The following is a 22196-nucleotide window of genomic DNA, read 5'->3' on the forward strand; positions in this document are numbered from 1 at the left end:
TTTCATCTGCAATTTGATTTGTCACTTTTATTTATTATTTATATTATATAATAATATTTATTATTATATTATATCTTATCCTATAATAAATAATACTTAACATAAGGAGAAGAATATTGTGATGCAGAGCTTCAGCAAACTTAGTGGAACCTGGGAACTTGCCTCTGCTGTAGAGCAAAGTAATCTTCGCAGTTTTGACAAATCTGCCAAGGTCATTAGTTATTTCTGATGGAGAGCATTACTTCCTAAGGGTAGCTACTTTGAAGGTAGCTCTGTTAACATCAATTTGAGCAGTATGAGTTTGTCCTGACCTTGTATCTGGGAGCACATGGAAAAGGTCTGTGTGCTGGGATGGGTGAGGATAGGGTGTGACTCCCCATGTTTGGTGCTTGGCAGTGTGTGCACTTTCCTGCAGCAGCTGATGTAACTCTCTTTGTATAAAACCTGCTCAGGTAGTGTTTAACCTCTGCTAAGCCTTAAGCCTGAACAGAGATGCAGAAACATGCCAAGCCACAACAGTGTTTCAATGCATCTTATTTTACTGTGCTGAATTTTACCTTTCTGAAGTTGCAGAACTGACTGTGGTTTTCTTTGCATACGGTTTTAAACTGGGAGGAATGCATGAGGTTTATGTGTAGTTCAGAGTGAAACTCTGGGGCCTCATATGAAATAAATCTGGGACTAGTGAAATTTGCAGCAAACGGTAATTAAAATATCATAGGTACTGATTTTAAAAATGAACATACTAGCTGAAAACAAGTACAGGTATCTAAGCAACTTTCCTCTGAGGAAAAAAACCCCAACTCATCCCATCAAAGGTCAAAAGAACAAAACAAAACAACAACAACAAAAATGGGTAGGACAGGAACCCAAAAGTAGAAAACCTGAAAAACCCTAGCCAAAAGAATGGGGACAAAACTTTTACATAACATTTGACTTTTAATTTCTAGTAGCAAGGGTAGAGGGAAAAAAAAAAAATTACACATTTTATTTTTCCTCCAAAAAGAATATCTTAACTTCAACAGTTTCCCTGCTGCAGAAATTGGGTTTGATCCTTTAAATCGTGGAAAGCTGGTTTACACTCTGTTATACCTCTATATTTCTGAGATTTACTTTCCAAGAAGAATATTGAAAGATTATGTTTTTTAAAAAATATGAAGGCTTATATTTTTATATTTTTTCTCTTTTAAATATCTAATAGCAAATAGAAATATGTATAGCTGCAAAATATGATGAGATAACATCGTGCCAAAAGAGATGCTGGGAGGATATCACACACAGAGCACTTTACTAAGCAGAGGCAAATGTACCTACCGTGAGTGCTGTCACCTGCTCTAATCTTCTGTCCAGGAGGCAAGATGACATAGCCATGACAGGGGCAGCAGACAGCAGTGGCAGTGGCTGGAATGAGCAGCGGGCAGGGAAAGTCTACTTGCAATGATAATTTTTTTTTTAGCATTTCTGAAATATTCACACATGGTTTGTCACCTTGAGTTGTGCATGTGCAGGAGTGACAGTATGTGGGCGTGCTTTTTTCCCATAGAATTATTTCTCAGAGCAGGAGGTTCTCATCCCACGTGTACCAAGCTGAAAGCAAAGCAACTCTGTTCAGAAAGGTGCTAAATAAAGTTGAACAGAGGAGAGGGAGGATGAAAGAACTATGCTGATGCCAGTATGAAAATAAAATGGGACAATGGCTGAAAACAAAAGCCTGAAACACTTTAGTGTACTTGGAAGATTTAATTAGAACTATGTAGGCCTAAGCCTCCACTGCTTGTGCTTTACATAATCAAGTTGTACAAGGTATCATACTGTCAGATAAAATACACATGCAAAGGAAAAAAATAAAATGTGTTGTGATGTCTGTGTTTGAAATTGGTTGTGACAGAACGAACAGCGGTCAAGAATCTCAAAACTTTCTAGTTTAATGTGGCTGTTTGTACATAGTTCTCAATACTAAAATATTGTTTATTATTTTTATACCAGCAAATCAAATAAATATATCAAAATTTGTACCTGGAAATTCTCCACTGAAGTTGCAAGGCAACCTCAGCTTTATAATTGTATATAACTGTACCTATTAGAGTATATTAGACTATGTTGTAATATTATATATTATCAGAAACTGGGATCTAGTGTTTGGCAAATATAACATACAAAGTTAACTAAAATTATAAGACAGAAGGAATTTCATGATTTTGGTGGAAAACTTTATATCTGTTTGTTCACAGTTCACCATATGTGTAACGTACTTTTTTCTAGCAAATATACAGCAGAGCTGCAGGGAAGAAGGCTAGTTGTTATACCATCCTGGCTGGCTGCCCTTTGGGTCATGCAGCAATCATCTGGAAGGTGGGAGGTAGCATCATCATACACATAATTTCCCTAATAAACACATTTAGGTGGAAGAAACATCTGGAGTTCAGGGTAGCATTGGCATGAAATGAATAGGACAGCAAGGGTGGGCCCAGGAGCCAACGGGGAGACTTCAAGGCTCCTTAAGGAGAATGTGGGTAGCAGCTGGGCTTGCTCATAGCAGAAGACAGCAAAGACTGCAATGAAGAAGACAAGACTTCTCAGGGACGAATATGTGGTTTATTGTAAAGCAGGCAGTTGCTGGTCTGAAAAGAGGCACAGATGGAAAGGATCTGACCTCTAAGAATATGACGTACGAGAGAGAACTGGTTTCAATCACCTTTTCATTTACCCCTCTTCACTAGCAGATCTGAATCTGAAACTGTGGATCTGAATCTGACATGAAGAAAAAAATTACTCATTCTAGTGTAGTGACTTTTGAGGGACTGCATTTCAAGACATATTTTGCAAGTGTATAGTCCCACCATAGTAGTCATTTAGTCTAATTCAAATACCACTTAGACTTCCATAAGTAAATTCTTGCTGGAACTAGCACAGTATCTTAAATAATTATCCAGCCTTGTCAGCCATCTTCAGTAATAGAAATTTAGCTGTCTTTGGCAAGCTGTCCAAGAAGTTAATTAGCTTCACTTTGTTGTACCTTCTGTTTAGTAAATTTATCTCTTTCCTGTCCTTGTCTGTCATTAACTTTCTGTCTCCTTGATTGCAGTCTACATAGATCTTCAAGTTCTTCATTAATTTTTTTTTTAGGCAAACTCACTAGACACAGTTCCTTTTGTCTTTCAGCATTTTAATGTTTTAATCATACTTCTGGTCTCCAAAGGCAGAGAGAATGTAGTTTTTCTGTGCTGTGCTCCATTGATAAAAAATCAGAGACTAGACTTTTTCATTTAGCATTTCATAGAGACTGCACAAGTCTCAGAGATCACAGACTTCCACAGTGAAGTCTCTATCCTGTCAACATGAATGGAATCACTTTTTCCTAGATTTAGGGTAGTATACTTGCCCACGTGAAAGCCTACTACTCATTGCACCCAGCTTAGGAGGTGAGCTAGGCCACCCTGTGCTAATGATTTCTCCAGTATCTATGATTTTGACAACCCTGGCACTACCATTATCCAAAGCAATGAAGTTTACCAGCATTTTTTTCCCTAGAGTTTTGATAAAGATTTTATATCAAGGAGAATCTAAATCTAGCTCAGTCTAAGGGCATATTCAATTCCACCTAGAGTGCTACTGCAACAGTCCTCTCCTATGAATCTGGGTACAGCCTCATTTTAAAACCTTTTTTTATAAACAAATTTTGGTGCATTTAATGACTAATTTTTGCTATGTAATTTTGGTTTTCTGTCTCTGCTTCCAGTTGTTGCCATAGATAGAGGCAAACACATTAAAAATATATATTAGTGACTTTTTTCTTGACTTAAAGACATCTAATAAAAAAATTAACTAATTGAAGAACTTTAAATACTAGGCTTTTTACAGTGTAGAAAAAGCAATCTGATCATTAATCTTTTTCAACATTAAAGTCTTCCAAAAAATGACAGTGCTAGTCTAATTTATGAGATATAGGCATTACAAAGCTGACTTTAGAAACCAAGTAGCTATTGAATCCTCTGAATATCAGAAACATTGACAATCTTTCTACTGATAATTCCCCCCCGCCCCCCACCCTCAATTTTTAAGCAGTGAATTCTATTGCTAAAACCAACAACACAGAGCTGGGGGATTTCAGTAAAACTATTTAAGATACAGTATTTTCTATGGTTTATACATGTTGGAAGTCTTAAATTTGCCTGGAAGTCTCCTTTCATGCCACAGCCTGACTATCACACAGGTTTTTCCCAAGTAGAGAATATGAATGGATAAAAATTTTTTTATTTAAGTGGCAAGGTCTGTGAATGGGAGAATTGTAGTTCATAAGATGGAATGTCTTTTAAGATCACTTACTAATGCATGTCCTGAGGGTCACATCAAACCATTTTCTTATTATAATTAGTGTGAAAGCAGAACAAGACTATCACAAATTTAATTAGACAGGCCCTACAATTTATGCTGTTGAATATGTCCTGAAACTGTTAATAAAAGGACCACGTAGTCAAAATGTATAGAAATAGCCTTCTTGCAATGTCATTGCAGACTCACAGTTCCATAAAGATTGTTTTGTCTAAACACGCACAAAAATATGGTCTGGTCATAGATAGGTATAAATGATATTTTTCAGTATTCCAAATGATTCAAATACCTTTCTGCTGCAAGTAAATTTCATTAATATTTGCTATACAGAAATTATTGATACTAAACTTACCTTGAATTAATTATAAGCAAGTTTTTATTCTTTGTGTTTTTCAACAAATGCTTTTGAGACACAAAGTAATCAATCCTGTGTTTACCAAGCCTGGAGGAAACATTGCTTTTACTTGCCCTTATAAAATTGGACATTCAGCGCAGCAAGTGATATGGGATAGGATTAAAGCAGATCAGGTAGATATCATTGTTCTGTGCAGCTCCTCAGGAAAGCAATGCTTTGGTTCAGTTTTCAAGGAGTATACACTGCTGGGTTGCTCTGATCAGGCAAACACCATGATTGTCATTCAAAATGTTACAGCTTCTGACATTGCAATGTACCACTGCGTAGCTACTGGAAGAAGCAAAACCTATGTGATGAGTTTTTACTGTGGCTAATAAGTAAAAGAGAAAGTTGTAGACATTTTCACAGTAAGAGCTTCTGAGACATTAGCACTGTTACCATATGAAATAACTCTTCAGTAACATGTGAAGATTTATTTGAACACCACATTCGGATTAGCAGCATGTAAAAGATATCAAAGTTAACAAATAATCTTGTTTCCACAAAAAGAAGCTGGTTTTAAACTGGTCTGATCTTGTTATAAGACTTTAGACCTGTTTGTGAGAAACTGGTTTGATGTTAGGAAGCAGACCCTTTGAAAGAGGGGAGAGGTCCCAAGTTTGCAGGTAGAGGTGGGCAGGAGGGGAATTTCCCATTAGCACAGTGCACTGCAGGGTCCTGAGGGCGAGAGCTAGCCTTCAATGAAGGCCAAGAGCTGAAAATGTAAAAATTTGTAAGCTGGCCTCTACCTTATTTATGTAAGGAGTTTTTTTTATGGGGAGCTGAGGGGCTGCCTAGGTTGTGCTGTGATTATCATCGCAGTTTGATTAGAATGGCAGCTTAGGTACCACATTTCTCAAGTTGTGAGCTGAATCCCACCTTTACTTCTATTTCCTGTTATGATTGAAAAAAAGAAAAGACTCAGTTTTGGTTCTTCTCTATAGAATGTATTTTGAAGAGATGGTTCTCATACCACCCTTGTCCTTTTGTCGCAGCATTCAGTCCAGCTTCTGTTGTACTGCTTTTGTTCCTGGTGTGGGAAATTACTTGGTGGAGTGGGGGGAATTAGAGAAAACTGGGACCTGATAGAAGTGTAGTATTCCAGAAAGCTTTTTAGGATGAAATACAACTATGGCTTTCAGAATGATTGACATGCACGGAATGTACTTTACCATGGCTCCCTAAGCAACACTCCCTTCCATCTCAGCACCTGCTGGTAGGAGTAACAGAGGGTGGAGCGGAGTGGAGACCCCACAGCCAGGCTCTGTAGAGCTCCCTGCAGGAATGGGGACCTGGTGGGCTGATAAGCTGCATAGCAGTTGTCAGATAAAGAATATATGAGATGTCCACTGCTGAGCCAACCATTGTAGCAAAGTGACCCTCCTCAGATGAAATCATCTCACTGCAATACTGATGCACAACTCCATCCCAAAGTTACCTGCCTCCAAGGTACTACTACACCTCACCAGATATTTGATGCCAATCACTAACAAAAATAGGTATGACTAGAGTCACTTAAGCTCCATCTAAATTTAAAGAAAATGGATGTGTTCTGGTGAATTAAATCTAAAGAGGGGAAATTGTCTAAACTCCTGAAATACCACACATTGATTTAGTGTCACAAGGTTAGGTCAAGCTGACCCACCCTCTAAAGCTCTAAGTTCTGGCTGACAAGCTGATAAGGTGTCACGACCCCCATACATGCACAGAAACTTAGTTGAAAGTAGGACAAAGATAATTGTGGCAGTGGGAGATCACAACCCCCAACTCAAATAGCCCCCCCGAAAGAGGGCAACCCCCCCGCCCCCCCGGTTGGGGAGCATGTGTAGCTAGTGAAAAACTTCAGCAGTGCTGTCTAAGGATGTGTGCTAATTTACATTGGAAGCCAGAAACTGGTAACCTCTCCCGTGTATGATAAATGAATATGCAGTGTACTATAAAGCATAAAAAGTGGACAACTGAGGGGAGAAGTTAGGGGAGACTCCATCGTAACTCCTGGGATCAGTGGAGGGGCTGAACCTGCCTGCTCCCCCACAGGGACGCCTGTTGGGTGAGAACTTTATTCTATGACTAATCCACGCTAGCTGTTACTAAGTGTATTGTAAGCTTGCTTTGCAATCAGTGTATTACCACTGGCAATCTTTGAACCTTACTCTGTCGCAAACCTGTATTTTGTATAATAAAAGTGTTCAGCTGATGTTCCTTTTATATAAGTCTCAGGAGATTTGAGTAGTTGTGATAAGGGATGTGACTCAGTGACGCTGTCAGCGGGGGTCCCTGGATCGGTCAGTGGAATCGCCCTCCGACACAGTGGGCTGTCAAAACGCAGGTAGCGGACAGGCTGGTCAGACACGGGGGTCTCCTCTTTCTTGGGAAACTGACAGGCTGGTCAAATATAAAGGGTTCAAAGAACCCCCCCTTCTTAATGTGACACCTGGTAATATATGAGTGTTAGTAGACATCCCTTTGACAGTACTAAGAGCTGTAGCATGGGGTATAAAAACATCAGAGTATGCTTAAACTGTTATATGGTTAATTAAGAATTGGCAAATGTGCTCAGGGAAAAAAGTGCTGATCTGCTTTGCTCTGAATACTTGCCACAAAAGTCCATCAAATTGAGCAGAACGTGAGAAGAGATACCAGGACCAGATTTCTCTTACTTCTGACAATTTTATACATTCAAATTTTAAAATGTTGACTATATTCATATAATCACGTGTATCCAAATTGTAGAGCAAAAAAATGTTTTCTGTTTACTCCAAGTGAGTTGCAAAAAATACAACTTTAAGAATTACCAGTCCTACCTATACAAACTGTCTTTTCTCCAAAAAATTTTAATTTCCATGCTTCTTTTGCTCTTGAAACAAATACTATTTACAGTTTTTTGTTCTAACAATGCCAGTATAGTTATACTTGTTTATTGGAGGAGGAAAAGGTATAAAACCATCGAAGAAGCTGAAGTGCAGTATGATTCAGAAAACACCCCATTAGCTCACTTTTAATTCCTCACTCCGTGTTATGAAGCAAATTTGATTTATTTTTCATTAATACCAAAGGAAGCAAAGTGTCAAGGGTTTCCAATTTTTTCTCTGATGTTTGGAACTGTTTCATAACATGCAATATTTCCAGTCAGATATGGAGAATCACTAAGGGGAAAGATGCACCAGGCCATGCATCAGCTCCCACTGCACCCTGTGCCATAGCCAGGAAGGTCTCTCACAAACTTACGAGTGACTTACTGTGCTTGATGCAACAGCTGTGGCTCAAAAACCAAGTGGTGACAGAAACTTGCTGTGCTCTTGCTCTTCTTTTTTGTTTGTTCTGTCAGTTCAGTCACATCATTTTCTTTGGCTTAGCATTACAGCGATGCCACACTGTAGCTTGGATTTGCTACCAAACTCCTCCAACGTTTTTAGCCTGTTGGCGTGATTCTGCATGGTTACTGCAAATCTTCTCACCTTGCCCAGTTTCAGAGATGTTTTGAAATACTGAGTCTAGGAGCTGGGAGGATAGCTGCATTGTAAACAGTAATAAGGAAAACACTGTTTAGATTCAGGGAGAGTAAGAGGAAAGATAAGAATCTTTGTGGGTTTGGGCTTTTGTTGTTTTACTTTTTTTTTTTTGAGAAACTGTTGGTAAGAGGACCCCACAAATTTTTGAAAAGGAGGAATCTTGAGTGAAAGGAGGTAGAAATAAAGCACAGTATTATTTGCAGAACTGGTAATAGCTCCAAAACTGCTGAAAGAAGCAGTTGAATGTAAATTTACAAGGAAAACCAGCATGGAATTCCTATGAAGAAAAAAGGGAGAGAGGAGGGAATGGGTATTCAAGTGTGGGGAAAGCCTGTGTTATTCTTGCAGTTGTATCAGTAAAAGAGCAGGCTGCATTTGGCACTTTCAAACATTAATGAAAATAAAACCATGAGATTACTCATTATCACAATGTCCATTCTATCCCACAAAATATTGTGATTGTTGCTTTTTAGTAACAAGAATTTCCATCTGAAGTGGGAGTTCTGCAAATCTTTTATGTCCTCAAAACCTGGAACACAAAGCAACATGTGTATGTAAAGTAATGTAGCCTTTGTTGGAAAATACAGAAAAAGGTGGCTGAATATTACATAGTAATATAATGTGTTCAAGAAACTTGATTAATTTCCAACGTGTTCTTCACCATATTGCTTCTAAAAATTCTCCTAATATGGAGATTGGTCATGTCACCAGATTCCACATCTGAACTAATTTCAGATTTTTACTTACCATGCTTTTTCCTTTTATTAGATTTCTGTTTCTGAAGGAAGGAAGCAGAATTAAAATCCATGAATTGTTTTGGATTGGGAAAAAAGGGGAGATGTCATATGAAAGAACTTAGTTAGTAGGGTTGAAAAATAAATTGTTAGCCCATCCTGAAGACCTAACCATTTTTAGAAAGATACATTAAGTTTTTTCTTGCCTTAACAGAAAGCGAGATAGCAAGGTCTCTTACACAAGGTCAAATAGAAACATTTTGTGCTGCTGTTTGCTCTCACTAGAATTGAAAAAAAAACCAAGTTGGTGGTTGTATTTAAATATATACTTAGGGGTCAGAATTACATTGTGATTTGTACTAGGCCTTTCACCAGCTTTGTTGCCCTCCTCTGGGTGCATTCAAGGACTGTAATGTCCTCCAGCTGCGGGCCCAGAACTGCAGGCAGTACTGCAGGTGAGGCCGCACCAGCGCTGAGCACAGGGCGATGATCCCCTCCTGTGCCCGGCTGGCTCTGCTGTGTGTGATGCCCCCAGGGTGCGGGTTGCCCCCTCGGCTGCCAGGGCACTGCCGGGGCCTATTGAGCCCTCTGCTGACCAGCATCCCCATCCTTGTCTGCAGGGCTGCTCTCCAGCCACTCCTTTCCCAGTTTGTACTTGTGCCCAGCATTACTCCATCCCAAGTACAGAATCCAGCATTCATTCCCTTCATCCACTGTCACAGCACAAACAAGCTGCAACAAGGCTTCTACCAGCAGTCAGATCCTACTGGCTGTGCTGCTTCTCCTTCTTCCAGAGGCCAGACCACACTGCTCCTTCTCTGCTACATCCAGGTTCTTCCTTCTTCAAGCTCCTCCTCCATCCAACCTCCTCCCAGACTCCTCAGGGCTATTTAACCAGTCAGCAGGAACGAGCTACAGCTGCACATCATCCATGTCAACCAACCCACTGCAGCTGAAGCAAGGCCACAGCTGCATGTTATCAATGTCAATCAACCTACTGCCTTCATTCCTCTGTAATCCACTAGGCAGGTGATTTTATCGTAGAAGGATATGAAGTTAGACAGGACTTTCCCTTTGTGAACCCATGCTGCTTGTGCCTTTAAGTCTTTCAGTAGCCCCCAGTAAGATCTTCATGGTACCCAGATGAAAAGCAGGGCACTACTTGTCCAGTCATTGAGGGTTATACAGTCCTGAGCTGGGAGGAGACAGCAATACTTCTGTGCCATTGAAAACAGAAGAAAACATTGTGGTAGGGGGTGAGAAGAAGCAGGGTTGGAGTGAAATTGTATCTTCCTTCTTCCTTCATGAATTCATCCAGTATGAACACAAGATATCAGACCATGTTTGTGGGTCTCTACTCAACAAATCACCTTTCTCTGGGCATGGATGCATTCATGCTGGATTTTTGCCTTTCAGTTGTAGGCAAAACTATTTCAGTGATGTCTAGTTAGCATACTATACGTGCCAGTCTAGCAAGGCATGTGACAAACTGCATGAAAATCTTTAAAATGCAGTTCAGATCTCTTGTTAAAACAAACAACTGTCTGGTCCATCAGTGCTTCCACCTCAAAACCAAAGTCAGTGCACTGAAGGTTGGAAACCTTTCTGCAAAAAAAAATCACAATCTTGCAGAGAAAAAGCCAAGGTTATGAAGGTGGGGAAGGTAGGAACACATTGCCTAATACTTAACAATCAGAAATTGTACTGATGCTGAAAATACACTTAATAGCCTCCCATTAGCATATTGCCTTTTATGAGAATACAAGAACTAAAGGAGGCACATGACAAGCCTCTGACATGTTTCTGCAAAATCTTGAATGTTACGTTAAAGTCAGTAATTATAAAAAGTTTTGTATAGTTAAAGGAAACAAATGCCTCAGGATGGCATTGCTCACTTCAAATGAGAAAAGGCAAAAGGGCTTTGAGTTGTTGTCAGTTCTAAAAAAGAAATACAATTATTTTTGTCATCCAAATTTAACTGACAGCTGATAATCTCAGCCTTCAAACTCATTAACTCATAGATGATTATCTTGACCTGATAAAACTGAAGGTGAATCTTCAGGAAAAGAAAAATGAGGTCTGGAGTGTTTAGACTGAAGGGTGGGGACGCTGCTGAATTCTGGAATTCTGTCCAGATGCACCCATCACCATGATGATAGTTAAATACGAGATTCTTGAAATTTTTTTTTCGTTGTTGCTTAGAGGATGTTTTCTCCTTATTTCTGTGAGTAGTTACTGGCACAGGTAATTATTTCTGTGGTATGTAGCTAGATACTTGGAAAAAAAGACATCATAATTTCTCCTGAATCTGGACATAGCTGTAAGCACCACTCTGCCATTTTAAGTACACAGCAATTTAAAACATGCTGGAAGCAGAGTGATTTCATATGCAGTTGTAATGCAAAAGGCATCAGTTTTTGTTATCAGGGAGCCTTCTCTATTATGTTACACACTTTCAGCAGCATAAACTTCTGAACTTTCTTTTTTCTTTCCAATAAAATAAGATTGGGATTCAATCAGAAGATTCTTTTTTTAATGAGTATTTTTTGTTAACCTTTCTCACGAGCACATTAATACTAAAGAGGTGTGCCTGAGCAAGTCTCATCTGGTATTCAGGAGAGCAAGATAAGAAGCTGTGAACCTTTTTGATCCAGGAGAAAAAAAGCCATCTGGTGATGGCCTGGCAGCGGGGTAGCTGGGATTACTGTCCTTCGTGGTACTGATTGTTTTCCTTTGCCTATGAACTGAGCATGTAAATTTCTTATCTACTCAGAATGAAAGCTCTGTGTGGCAGCTGTGGTTTCATCTTCAGATGCTATCCTTCTCTGTGCAGTGAGCAGAAGATTAAAGATGGGCTAACCTAAAGACAGCTGTCAAGTCCCTGTTTACTAGTGAATTGCTAGTGCTTATGTGAAACACAAGAAACATCTTTATGGCCATAAGATACGACCACCATCTCTTGTAGTAAATAATACAAGAGGCATTACTCTTTTCCATCCCAGGGCATCCTCACTTTTCTGTACCTTTTGTATGGTTTTACTCCTTCATGTTGAGAAACTGAAGAACATGCAGGAAATATTTCTTCTTTGGTAGGTAACCGGTCAGTGTCACACCCAGTGCTTGCCTCATCGAAATGTTACTGACACATAGGGTCATTCGAGACCACTAGAAGTTGATAAGATCACCTGGCTATGATGTTTTCTGTAGTAGCTGATATTGCTAGCCACAAATACATTATGTACAGAAACATTTATTACCTATTATTTGTGTTTGCTTGCTTTTTGTACTATTGGTCTCAAGTCTCCAGAGCACTACTGAAAAAGGTGCAACAGAGAAGCAGCAAGCAGGGCACTGTGGAGGGCTGCAAAAAGCTGACTTGTTCTGTGGTTGCATGCACTTTTTTTTTTTTTTTTTAATGCGAGCACTAAACAAGTTCAGAATTGTGACAAGAGAAAAATTTATGTGTTTTAAATGCATGATAACTGTACTGAGGACTTGTGTTGTGGGTTCTCTATGTGACTTTATTACCTCTCTTCTTTCTCTAGCTTTTTTCCCCTCAAAAATGAGAATATAACATTAACTTTCTGCAAACTTGAGAAAACCGTAAGAATATTTTGACGTATACTTTGAAGACACTGTCTTGCCAGTCTCTACCCTTTAGTTATTACATGTTACTCCTTAGCTTCAATTAAATATGACTCCATACTGAAGAAGTCAATGCATTATAAGCAAAGTTACTAAAATATAATTTTTCCTGCCTTGGTTGTAATTCTCAAAGAGAGGATTTTTGCTTAGGCTACAACAAATAAGGTGGGTTTCCTGTCATCCACCTTCAAAGCATGTACAGTAGTACTAGGTTATTACAAACAAGCGATCACAATGGGAGAAATTGTTGTGGAAATATTTTGTTAAAAAGTGAACAGATTTATTTTAGAATTAGAGAAGAAAATAACTGTGTGCAGCACTGAATAGAAAACCTCTTGAGGACTGAAGTACCTTCCCGGTACTCTGAAAAATATCCTGTTGCTCATGGAAGTATTGAATGATTTTTAGGTATCTCTTATGGAAAAAAACTTTACACTGCCAAGTTAAGTAGTCTGAGTGCTTTTATTATCCATATATCAAGTCACTTATCTATTGACTGCTTTCTCACCAGAGGAAGGAAGGAGACAGAAAAAGATTATACAAGGCACCACTTTTTTCTTCATACCACTGTGCTGTGTTCACTCACCTTTGGTCATCTCAGTCACAACTTTCATAAGAGCTAAGCAAAGAAGACGTGGTTGTGAGGGTTGAATACCGAGCATGAGCTGTCAGTGAATAATGTCTCTAAATAATCATTGGTTTTCAACTTTGTCACAAAAAGTTCATGCTGGTTTTTAGAAAAATACTAATCATATTTATTACAATTGTATTTTAGCAACTTGGGATCACAAATGGTTTTTTATCTACATAGCTGGAGGAATTTCTGCTGATGTCTTACTGATAGTCTTTCCACTGACCTGCATCACCACTGCTTATTGCAAAAAGTGAGTAACAAACCAACTTGCTTAATATACTGAAGCAAGTGAGTACAAAGGTTTTAACAGCTTATCCTACTATCCTCCTCAAAAACAATTAAAATGCAAGTAGTTGTGGAAATTAAATTTGCTTGCCAAAATTTTAAACTTGAAAAACCTGATTCTACAGCCTATGAAAAAGTGACATTTTCTTTCCCCCCACTTTTTTCACAATAAGAGAAAAAATGGCTTATTCAAGTTCCTTAGTCAGCTAAATGCTTACAGTGGTATTAGCTGAAACTTCAGGCCGAGAGTAATTTGTCAGGAATAACATAAACCTAGGCATAGGTTGTTCCTGTTACACACATAGAGAAGGAAGGGTGACACCCTGAACTTTTCTATATCTTCTAGCATTATTTGTCTTCTGACTTTATGTTCCAAATTTGCTCACAGCTGGATCCAAAATAATAGGTTAAACCGTTATCTAAGTTTACTGCCAAATATAAGTTACTTGCCAAATATACACTAATTGTCTGATCCAGAATATCTGCTTCCAATGAACAGAAATAGTGAGCAGAAAAAATATTTCTTCCCCTACCACAATATATGAGGCGGCTGGAACTTGTTGGCAATATATTGTTGTATTTTTCTGTGAATCAAAGGGCCTTTTTACCTGTGTCCAGGCTTTTACAAAACACTGCTAATCTCACGCCTGTTAGTTTGCAAGTCAGAGGAAAGACTACTTGGATTTTTACTGTATTTATTGGTTTCAGGGGGAAAATAAGCAATACCAGCAATATGTCTTGTATGCTGGAATTAGGTATTTTGGACTATACTATCATGTATGATGCTGTTCCCTGCAATATGATTCTGACTTAATGTGTGTCATCTGAAGGGAGATGCAGAGGTTCACAGAGGCCTTATCAAAACCTTTGTACTCTACTCAGATGCCAGTAAGAGCAGCTGGACAGTTGGAGCACTCGTATTTTGCATTGTGTATTTCTTAAGATCTTTCTCTTCTGTATCTGCTCTTTGTATATCACTTGAATATTATAGTCTAATCTTAAACTATAAAGACAAAAAAAATTGAGTATTTTAAAGTATGATTATCCCTAGTCACTATTTTTTTGATGAAGATTCATTAATGTTTTACAGCTACATTTAGAGGCTCAGCTGTGTCCATGTTATTAACAAATTAGCTCTCTTTTGGTTTGGTAGCGTTTGTATTATTTGTGTATTATTCATACCTTTTTTCCTCAAGTGACTACTTGTAAAACTGAGACAAAAAATTGTATCCTGTGATACCCTTTGCCTTTATTTCTTCTAGTTCAGCTTCACTAATTCATTGGGACAGCTTTTTCAGTGATTCTCTGTTCTTTTTGGATTGTAACAATCAGTGTTTGGAGCTCTGAGCCTTTTTCCCCCCTTAATAATGCTATTCAAGGCCTAAAGTTTAGAGGTGGAAAGATAGGAACCAACATCACTGTTGCTACCTTGCCTCTTCATACCCTAAGTTGGGTATGTTATGCTGTGCTTAGGGAAATGGCTCCATTCTCACTGTGGGTGTGAGAATGGCTTCACACCTGTCTCCTCTCAGGTGGCACTTCTGTATTATCCAGCGATGAGCTCCACTGTCAGTATGTCCTTATAAAGGTCTTTGACCTCCTGCCATTTCTATTTCTCTCATTCTGATTGTTGGGTCCCTGTTTGTATCAGAGTGAAGCTCTTCTGAGGGTGACCATAGGCTAGGGACTAGCTATTTGTTTCAGAAACCACCGTTCCTCCCATGCCAGTTAACCAAGGCACCATCACATTAAGTTGTCTTAATGACATGACTAATTCTTAGCCTGGTCAATAACTTCAGAGTAATTCTTGTTTCCACTGACATAGGAGATACTACTTCAGTGTCTGATGTATGTGAGGGGAAGGGGCATTCCACTGGTGCTTTACCAGGCAGCTGATGTGGGACACCTGGGAAATATATTCAAAGTAGAACTTCTTTTTTCATATGAGGTGAACCTGAAATGTATATGTAGAAAACAGGAAGACAAAAAATATTTTAATTGATGGTTGAATAGCTCCTTGTAATAAACCAGCATATTAGGAAAATTTGCCATTTTATTTCCTTTTCAAAGTTGTAGCCTTTTTAAGAAAAGTCTTTCAATTTTTTTTTTTTTTTTTTCTCTAATGTTCTTCTAGCCTGATAACTGTTATAGAAGATCCAGTTTTCATGGAACATGGAAGAAGAGAGGAATCATTACTCTGGCAGAGAGGAGATTTACGACAACTGCAGAAATCTCACACAAACCCAAGAAAAAATCATTAGATGTCTTCTTAAGAATGAAGTAATGAAAACACAGGCCTTGTATTTGACTTTATTCTCTTTGCACCAGTGAGATGTAGAAGGTCAAACTGGCTATGCAGAACACTGCCTGGGCTGCTTTGGCTGGACACCTAGCCTGGGCCAGGTTATATCAGGTGTGTCTATGTTGGATTGCAGCCTGCAGCATTAACATATTCTTTGATTCATATGTAGAGTTAAAGATTATTTGTACTTCTGCAATTTAAATTTTTTACGCAGTAGATGTACTCTTAAGTAAGAATTTTAGAACAGCTCTGATACGTGGAATAGAACTGCATATGTTCACACAAAGTTAATTTGGTCTGAGAAATCTGTGTGTCTAAGAAGCCTAAGTGAGAGGTTGAGAAAGAAAATGTGCTCAATGTTGTGTAATTCCATGATTTTTGCATCTCAAATTGAAAGGTCTATAGAATAATAAATTCCCAAGGCTTCCCACACAGGTGGTGTTATTTTGCTGCTGGGCAAACAGTACTATTCAGCAGACAAAAGCAAATATATCAAGGATCCTTCAACCTAGATTTAAAAGTATGAACAGAAGCTTGCTATCTGACAGCTGTGTGATTTTACAGGCTTCTTGCCACTTACTACAGCTAGTTCAGTATTACCTATTTGGGGATGGAATAGACGTGTAGCCCTTGCTCTCCTCCCTCCCTTTCCCCCCCCGACCTTTCCCCCCATGTACAGGAGAAAAAAAACCATGAAGACTGTCACTGTCAGGTTATATTTAATAATAATTTATTATAAGGTTTCATTGCACCAAAAAAAAAAAAAAAAAAAAAAAAAAGAGAACATGAGAGATACATGAATAAATGATGCAAAGCAGAAAAAGCCTGATTGAGAACATTTACAACATATTACACATACATATGGAGTTGTATGTGTGCATATGTATATATTCTGCTGAAACCTACAGAAGAAACCACACAGAAATTGAACAAATAGACAAAAAATAAAATCCTTCAACAAACGGAACTAGAAGGCAGACCTGAGAATTAGGATCTACACATCTTTTGGCCTTTTACAAATCTGCTGTATTACTGAGGACAAAATCCCAGTAGATGAAGGTGTTACTATGACAGCATTACTATGACAGCTGAGAGTCATAGAATCATTTAGGCTGGAAAACATCGTTGAGATCATGAAGTCCAACCATCAACCTAGGACTGCTAATTCCATCACTAAACCATGTCCCTAAGCACTGCATCTACATATTTTGAACAACTCCGGGGCTGGTGATTCCACCACCTCCCTGGGCAGCCTGTTCCAATGCTTCAAAAACCCTTTCAGTGAAGAAATTTTCCCTAATACCCAATCTAAACCTCCCCTGGCACAACTCGAGGCCATTTCCTCTTGTCCTGTCACTTGTTATCTGGGAGAAGAGACCGACCCCCACCTGCCTAGAGCAGTAAGATCCCCCCCGAGTCTCCTACAGACTGAACAACCTCAGTTCCCTCAGCCACTCCTCATAAGACTTGTAATCATGTATGTCTGCATGCTACAAACTGTGTGCCTGGCCCACATATGCTTGATTCCCCTTTTCTCTTGAAACATTAGAAAAAGTGTTGCTGAGTATGTTTGGGGTTGGTTTGGTGGTTTTTTTTTTTGTTTTGTTTTGTTTTTTTTTGTTTTGTTTGAAAGGGGTTGAGGAGGAGTCTGCCTACAGATCAGTTACCAGTCCCACTTGGCTGGCTAGGAAGGAGCATCAACAGCCTGACAGTGAAAAGCACATTTTGCGCAGTGTTCTCCAATGGCAAGCCTTCTTCATGTGCACAGGAAAATAGGAGTCTGAGTTCTTCTAAGAATGATGTGGACACAAGGCTTCTCTAACTATTTGAGCAATAATAGCATTGCGTGGTTATCCTACACTTCAGCTAAAAATCTAAAATCCTAAACCAAAGTGTCCTTCAAGTTATCACTAAAGAATTAAATTGTTTACAATGTCATACACCATCAGAAAATGTCTCATTTTGGCTTTTTATACTCCTGGACAAGGACACATACACATTGCAAGGGATATTTTTTTTCCTTTCTCTTACTGAAGGTTTTCAGACATATAAATGTTTGCGTGTGAAGTTATGAGGGTACACAGAACTGTCCTATTAATAAATGGGATTATTTCCTGAGTTATCAAATGTCATACCAGGTAATTCTAAGTTGTGCGCAGTATTATAAATAAAATCCTGTAGTACTGGGTCATTTATTTGATGATACCATTTATATTAAAATGCCAAAAGGATATTGTAATGAATTTGATTACGCTGAAGTTCGTAATTGGAACACTGATACAGAAATATACATAAGCTGAGAAGATGGTATTGTTTCACTGCTTGCAGAGACACTCAAAATTCATCCCTACTGAGGGTAAAAAATGGGGAGAGGTCGAGGTTAAGTACCCAGAATACCAGATTGTTTTGATTATTTCTGGTAACGCCCTTATTTCTTGCCTCCCTTGGTACTTTTAGCTTGTCTTTTCAAAATAATTGCTTATTTATTTGTGGAAGAATAAAAAATCTGTAATGCACATCTTTGCAGGTATTTAATCTGTTTTAATTCAAATTCCATAGACATATTACTTCTACCAGGATAGTCCACAGGGAAAATCACATCACACATAGCATAATAAGAACAATATATTTTTTTTTCAAAAAACAAACCCAAAACAACAGCTTTGTTTTTGTACCATAGTAATATCAGTGAACAGCAGCTGAACATGAGACTGATACAAATGAAAACAGCCCCAAACTTACCAATATTTTCATAGGCTTAAAAACTAGTAAGATACACACAAGACAAACTTCCAAAAGTGTAATTTGAAATGTAGTATTAAAACTCTTTAAATACTTTATGAGTCTGGCATGATGGGACTCAGTAAGAGCCTGTTTGCTGTGACAGTTTGGATTACGTAAATGGACTTGCCAGTGTAAAATAGTACCAACTATTGTTTATTGCTGTTCTTTATCAGTATTTTTCATAGATTTGTTTTCTTCTTTTGGAAACTTTTAGTTCCTTTTGAGTAAACTTCATCACCCGTAATTTGAAAATTTTGTGTGGAACAATTAATGTGCTATTTCATGCTGTATCACTTGCCTAAAAAGTGAGGGAAAAAAAAGTAACGTAACACAACTATGGATAGCAACCAGCCAAGCATACTATCTAAACTGTAAGATAATTCTTTTTTTCTTTTTTTTGGTCATTTTAAGGCCTTAGAAACTTTGCTGAAAAGAAATAAACATAATAAAGCTCATTATAATTAAAAAACTGAATTTTGAATCACTGGGTAACTACCTTCTGTGTAACTGGAAAATGAATCTGTGAGATTTTAAGAAAAGTAAAAACAGATTTCTTTTCCTTAATAATAAAATTCATCTTTTATGCTAGGTGAAAAGGAGGTTGAAGTCCCATGTTCAAAGGAAAATTCCATGATTAATAGTACTACTAAGTCTTTAAAGGGTGTAAACTCACATATCTCTTGAAAAAGAAATCAGAAAAAAAAAATGTAATCAGTCTTTGCTGGGACTTTTAAATTTAGGAAAGACAGTCACTAGAGTTTGGATCAATGGGGCAAATATGAAACTCACAGTCTACAAAAGAAAGTGAAAGTTAGAACAGTAGCATCTTTTCTTTATTCATCTCAAATAAGTTCCTTTACCTCAATGAGCTTTTCTGACTATATAAGACATTGATGAAACTGCTCATTCTGCTTGTCTTCTGCTCTCCCTTGGCTGTGCATCTTGTGGTAAAATGTTACTGTAAGGAAACAGCCTGCTCTAAGGGCTGGCCGCACCAAGGAACGCAAGCTGGACTCCTTCAAACCTCCACGTTAGGGAGGGTAGTTCAGCAGCTAACCCTCTTTCTGACCTCCACCTGCCCTAAATTCCTAGGCACCTTTTCTATTAGGCACCTAAATATTTTTAAAGAACAGTCAGAAATATTTTGTTATAACAGTGCTGTGCAACTTAACCTCCTACTTCTGGTTCAGGTCTTACCCAAGGAATATGGGACAGGAGGAGAGGACCAAGTAAACAGAGCAGGCAGAATAGTTAAAGTGTAGGTGCTACCAGCATTTGTTAATTTGATGACAGGTGGATGCTAGCTTACTCCTAAGAGATCCAAATAAGAAACCTTACTTTAGAAAAAGAAAAGATTCCAGAGGACTCACCTCACTATCAGATTAATTTCTATTTTGTTCCTTTTTTCTTTTGAGGGTTGATGGTGATTTTTTTGTAATCATAAAGACATCTGGGAATCAGAGCTGATACTTTTAAATTTATTTTAAAATCTTACCTGCATCATGCTCCTCTAAACCTCTATGTTCTTGAGCTATGTGAAAGTTCAAATCAATGGTATTTATTTACAGTAGTTGAAACTCTACCCTAATGAGTACTCCCCAGCATAAGTGAAAGACGTATTTCCTTTAAAGGCTGGCTTTAAAAGCCCAGTTGGAGTTAAACCCCTAAAATGGCTTTGTAAGTCTCACACTAGTTCCAAAACCAGTCCTGTCTGTCTACAAGATAGGTGCTAAAATGCTCTTTTAGACTGTGGACCCCAGGAGTAGAAACTATGTATCAGGCTCCTAGGCTGTATTACTTAAGGTGTATTAAGGCAACTCAAAAGACATTTCCAACATTCACACATTCCTGGGGAATGCTTTTGGGCTAGAGCACAAGACATGCCTCTATTGCCATGCCTTGCTGGGATGTGGTGTTAGGGTACTTGTGGACTCAGGGTGGCCACTGACCCTTTGACATCCAGCGCAAAAGATTCCACCCTGAGGCTAGAGACCCACAGTGGTCTTCAAAACACTAAGCTGGACCAGGCTTTTCACTGTCATGTGAAATGGTGGCTGTTTCTGCTATCACAGTCGTTTTATCTAGCATCCTACCTGCCACATCAGCCAGGAAGTGCAAGACTCTGACCCAGTTCTCCCCAAGTCTGCATCAGACACCCCCCCCCCCCGCCCTCCCCCGTCATTTCTAACCTTCCCCCTGAAGCTGGGGTTCTGTACAGAAACAGCTCATGTTTTAAGGTCTAAGAAGAGCCTGCAGGGCTTGGTAGGGCACCCCTCTAGCATTTCCTCTGCTTTTGTTCCTAACTCTTTTTTATTTTCTTTTCTAAAAGTAAAATGCATTTTTTAAAATGCAAGAGTTGTGAGAAGAGGATGAGCATCTGGATAACCACGGGACAAACATGTGATGAGTTTGCCAACACTTCCTTTAGAGTAAGAGAGCCTCAGGATCATCAAGATAGCCTCACCTGTGGCAGCTCAGAAACCACTGGAGCAAGCTGCCACCATGCCGCAGGACTGTGCCACTGCTCTGACTAGTTCTTGGCCCTGATTAGGCTTGATTTATAAAGCTGTTGTTTTACCTTACTGTGTTATATAGTCTTGTATCCCTACATAAAACAATGTTTAAGCTAGAAATACAAAAGGAAATGTGCAAAGTTATCTAAGGCATGTTTCAAAAGAATAATATGTTTATTACTTCCACACTACCCGCACTGTTAGCCAGTATAATTAGATAAAATAATTAATATGAATTACTATCCATGGCTGACCTATTTGTTCTAATGATATGTTTACTTAAAAAGAGAATTTTGTAGTTTCAGGAAAAAAGTCTCAGTGATTCTAAAGGATATTTAACACCTTTCTTAAAAGTTTACTTAATTAGATTGGTACACTAAAAAATTAATTTGTATTATTAACCAGTAAGTTTTATAACATGATATAATTGATCAATAGCTTATGATATTAAGATACAGCCAAACAAATACACAATATCTTTCCTTTTTCCTTTTTTCTTTTTTTCCAACATATTTCTCCATTTGTGTTGATGTCTACATGTGTAGCTGAAGAAAGAAATGTATGTCAGGAATATTTATACGCATTAAAAATATTATCTGTTAATACCATTTTTTTCTCTGAAATAAAACTTTCTGAAGCAGACACTTACTATTTTCTTTTAAATTTTCATAATTTACCCAATAACAATAGAGGAACTTTCCCACAGAACTCTGTCAGATTATTCTGTAATTAGAAGCATAAAGTCTGAGCACCTATGTATGTATTTTTATGCATCATAAATGCAGATGTTGCTTTTATTACACCAAATTTGATCAGCTCTGAAATATTCTAAATCCTATCTTTAGCAATATCTGGCTGCAGTAAGTTCCACAATGCTCTGTGATAACAATTGTGATGTGTTGTGCAAAATACTGATTTTTTTAAGCATCTATATTGCATAATGCACGTTAGCTAGACTGGTGCTTGGTTCTTCCAGCCAGGTTAGGGAAAATGAGCCCAGCACTCCTGACTCCATTCCTATGGAACAACTTAGAGCTGTAAACTGGATTAAACACAAAATA

At 38.3% G+C, this 22196-nt stretch overlaps 1 protein-coding gene across 1 annotated transcript in view; it reads left to right on the forward strand.

The window, feature by feature from the left end:
• The window catches only part of CD226 (CD226 molecule), a 31606-nt gene extending 15809 nt beyond the window's left edge, over window positions 1–15797 (forward strand). Inside the window, 3 exon segments of the mRNA XM_040585860.1 lie at window positions 4743–5044; window positions 13393–13501; window positions 15671–15797. Of these exon segments, the coding sequence (XP_040441794.1) occupies window positions 4743–5044; window positions 13393–13501; window positions 15671–15797 (538 nt within the window).
• The last annotated feature ends 6399 nt before the right edge of the window (window positions 15798–22196 follow it).

Source organism: Falco naumanni, chromosome 3, assembly GCF_017639655.2.
Source record: "Falco naumanni isolate bFalNau1 chromosome 3, bFalNau1.pat, whole genome shotgun sequence".
Classification (NCBI taxonomy): Eukaryota; Metazoa; Chordata; class Aves; order Falconiformes; family Falconidae; genus Falco; species Falco naumanni.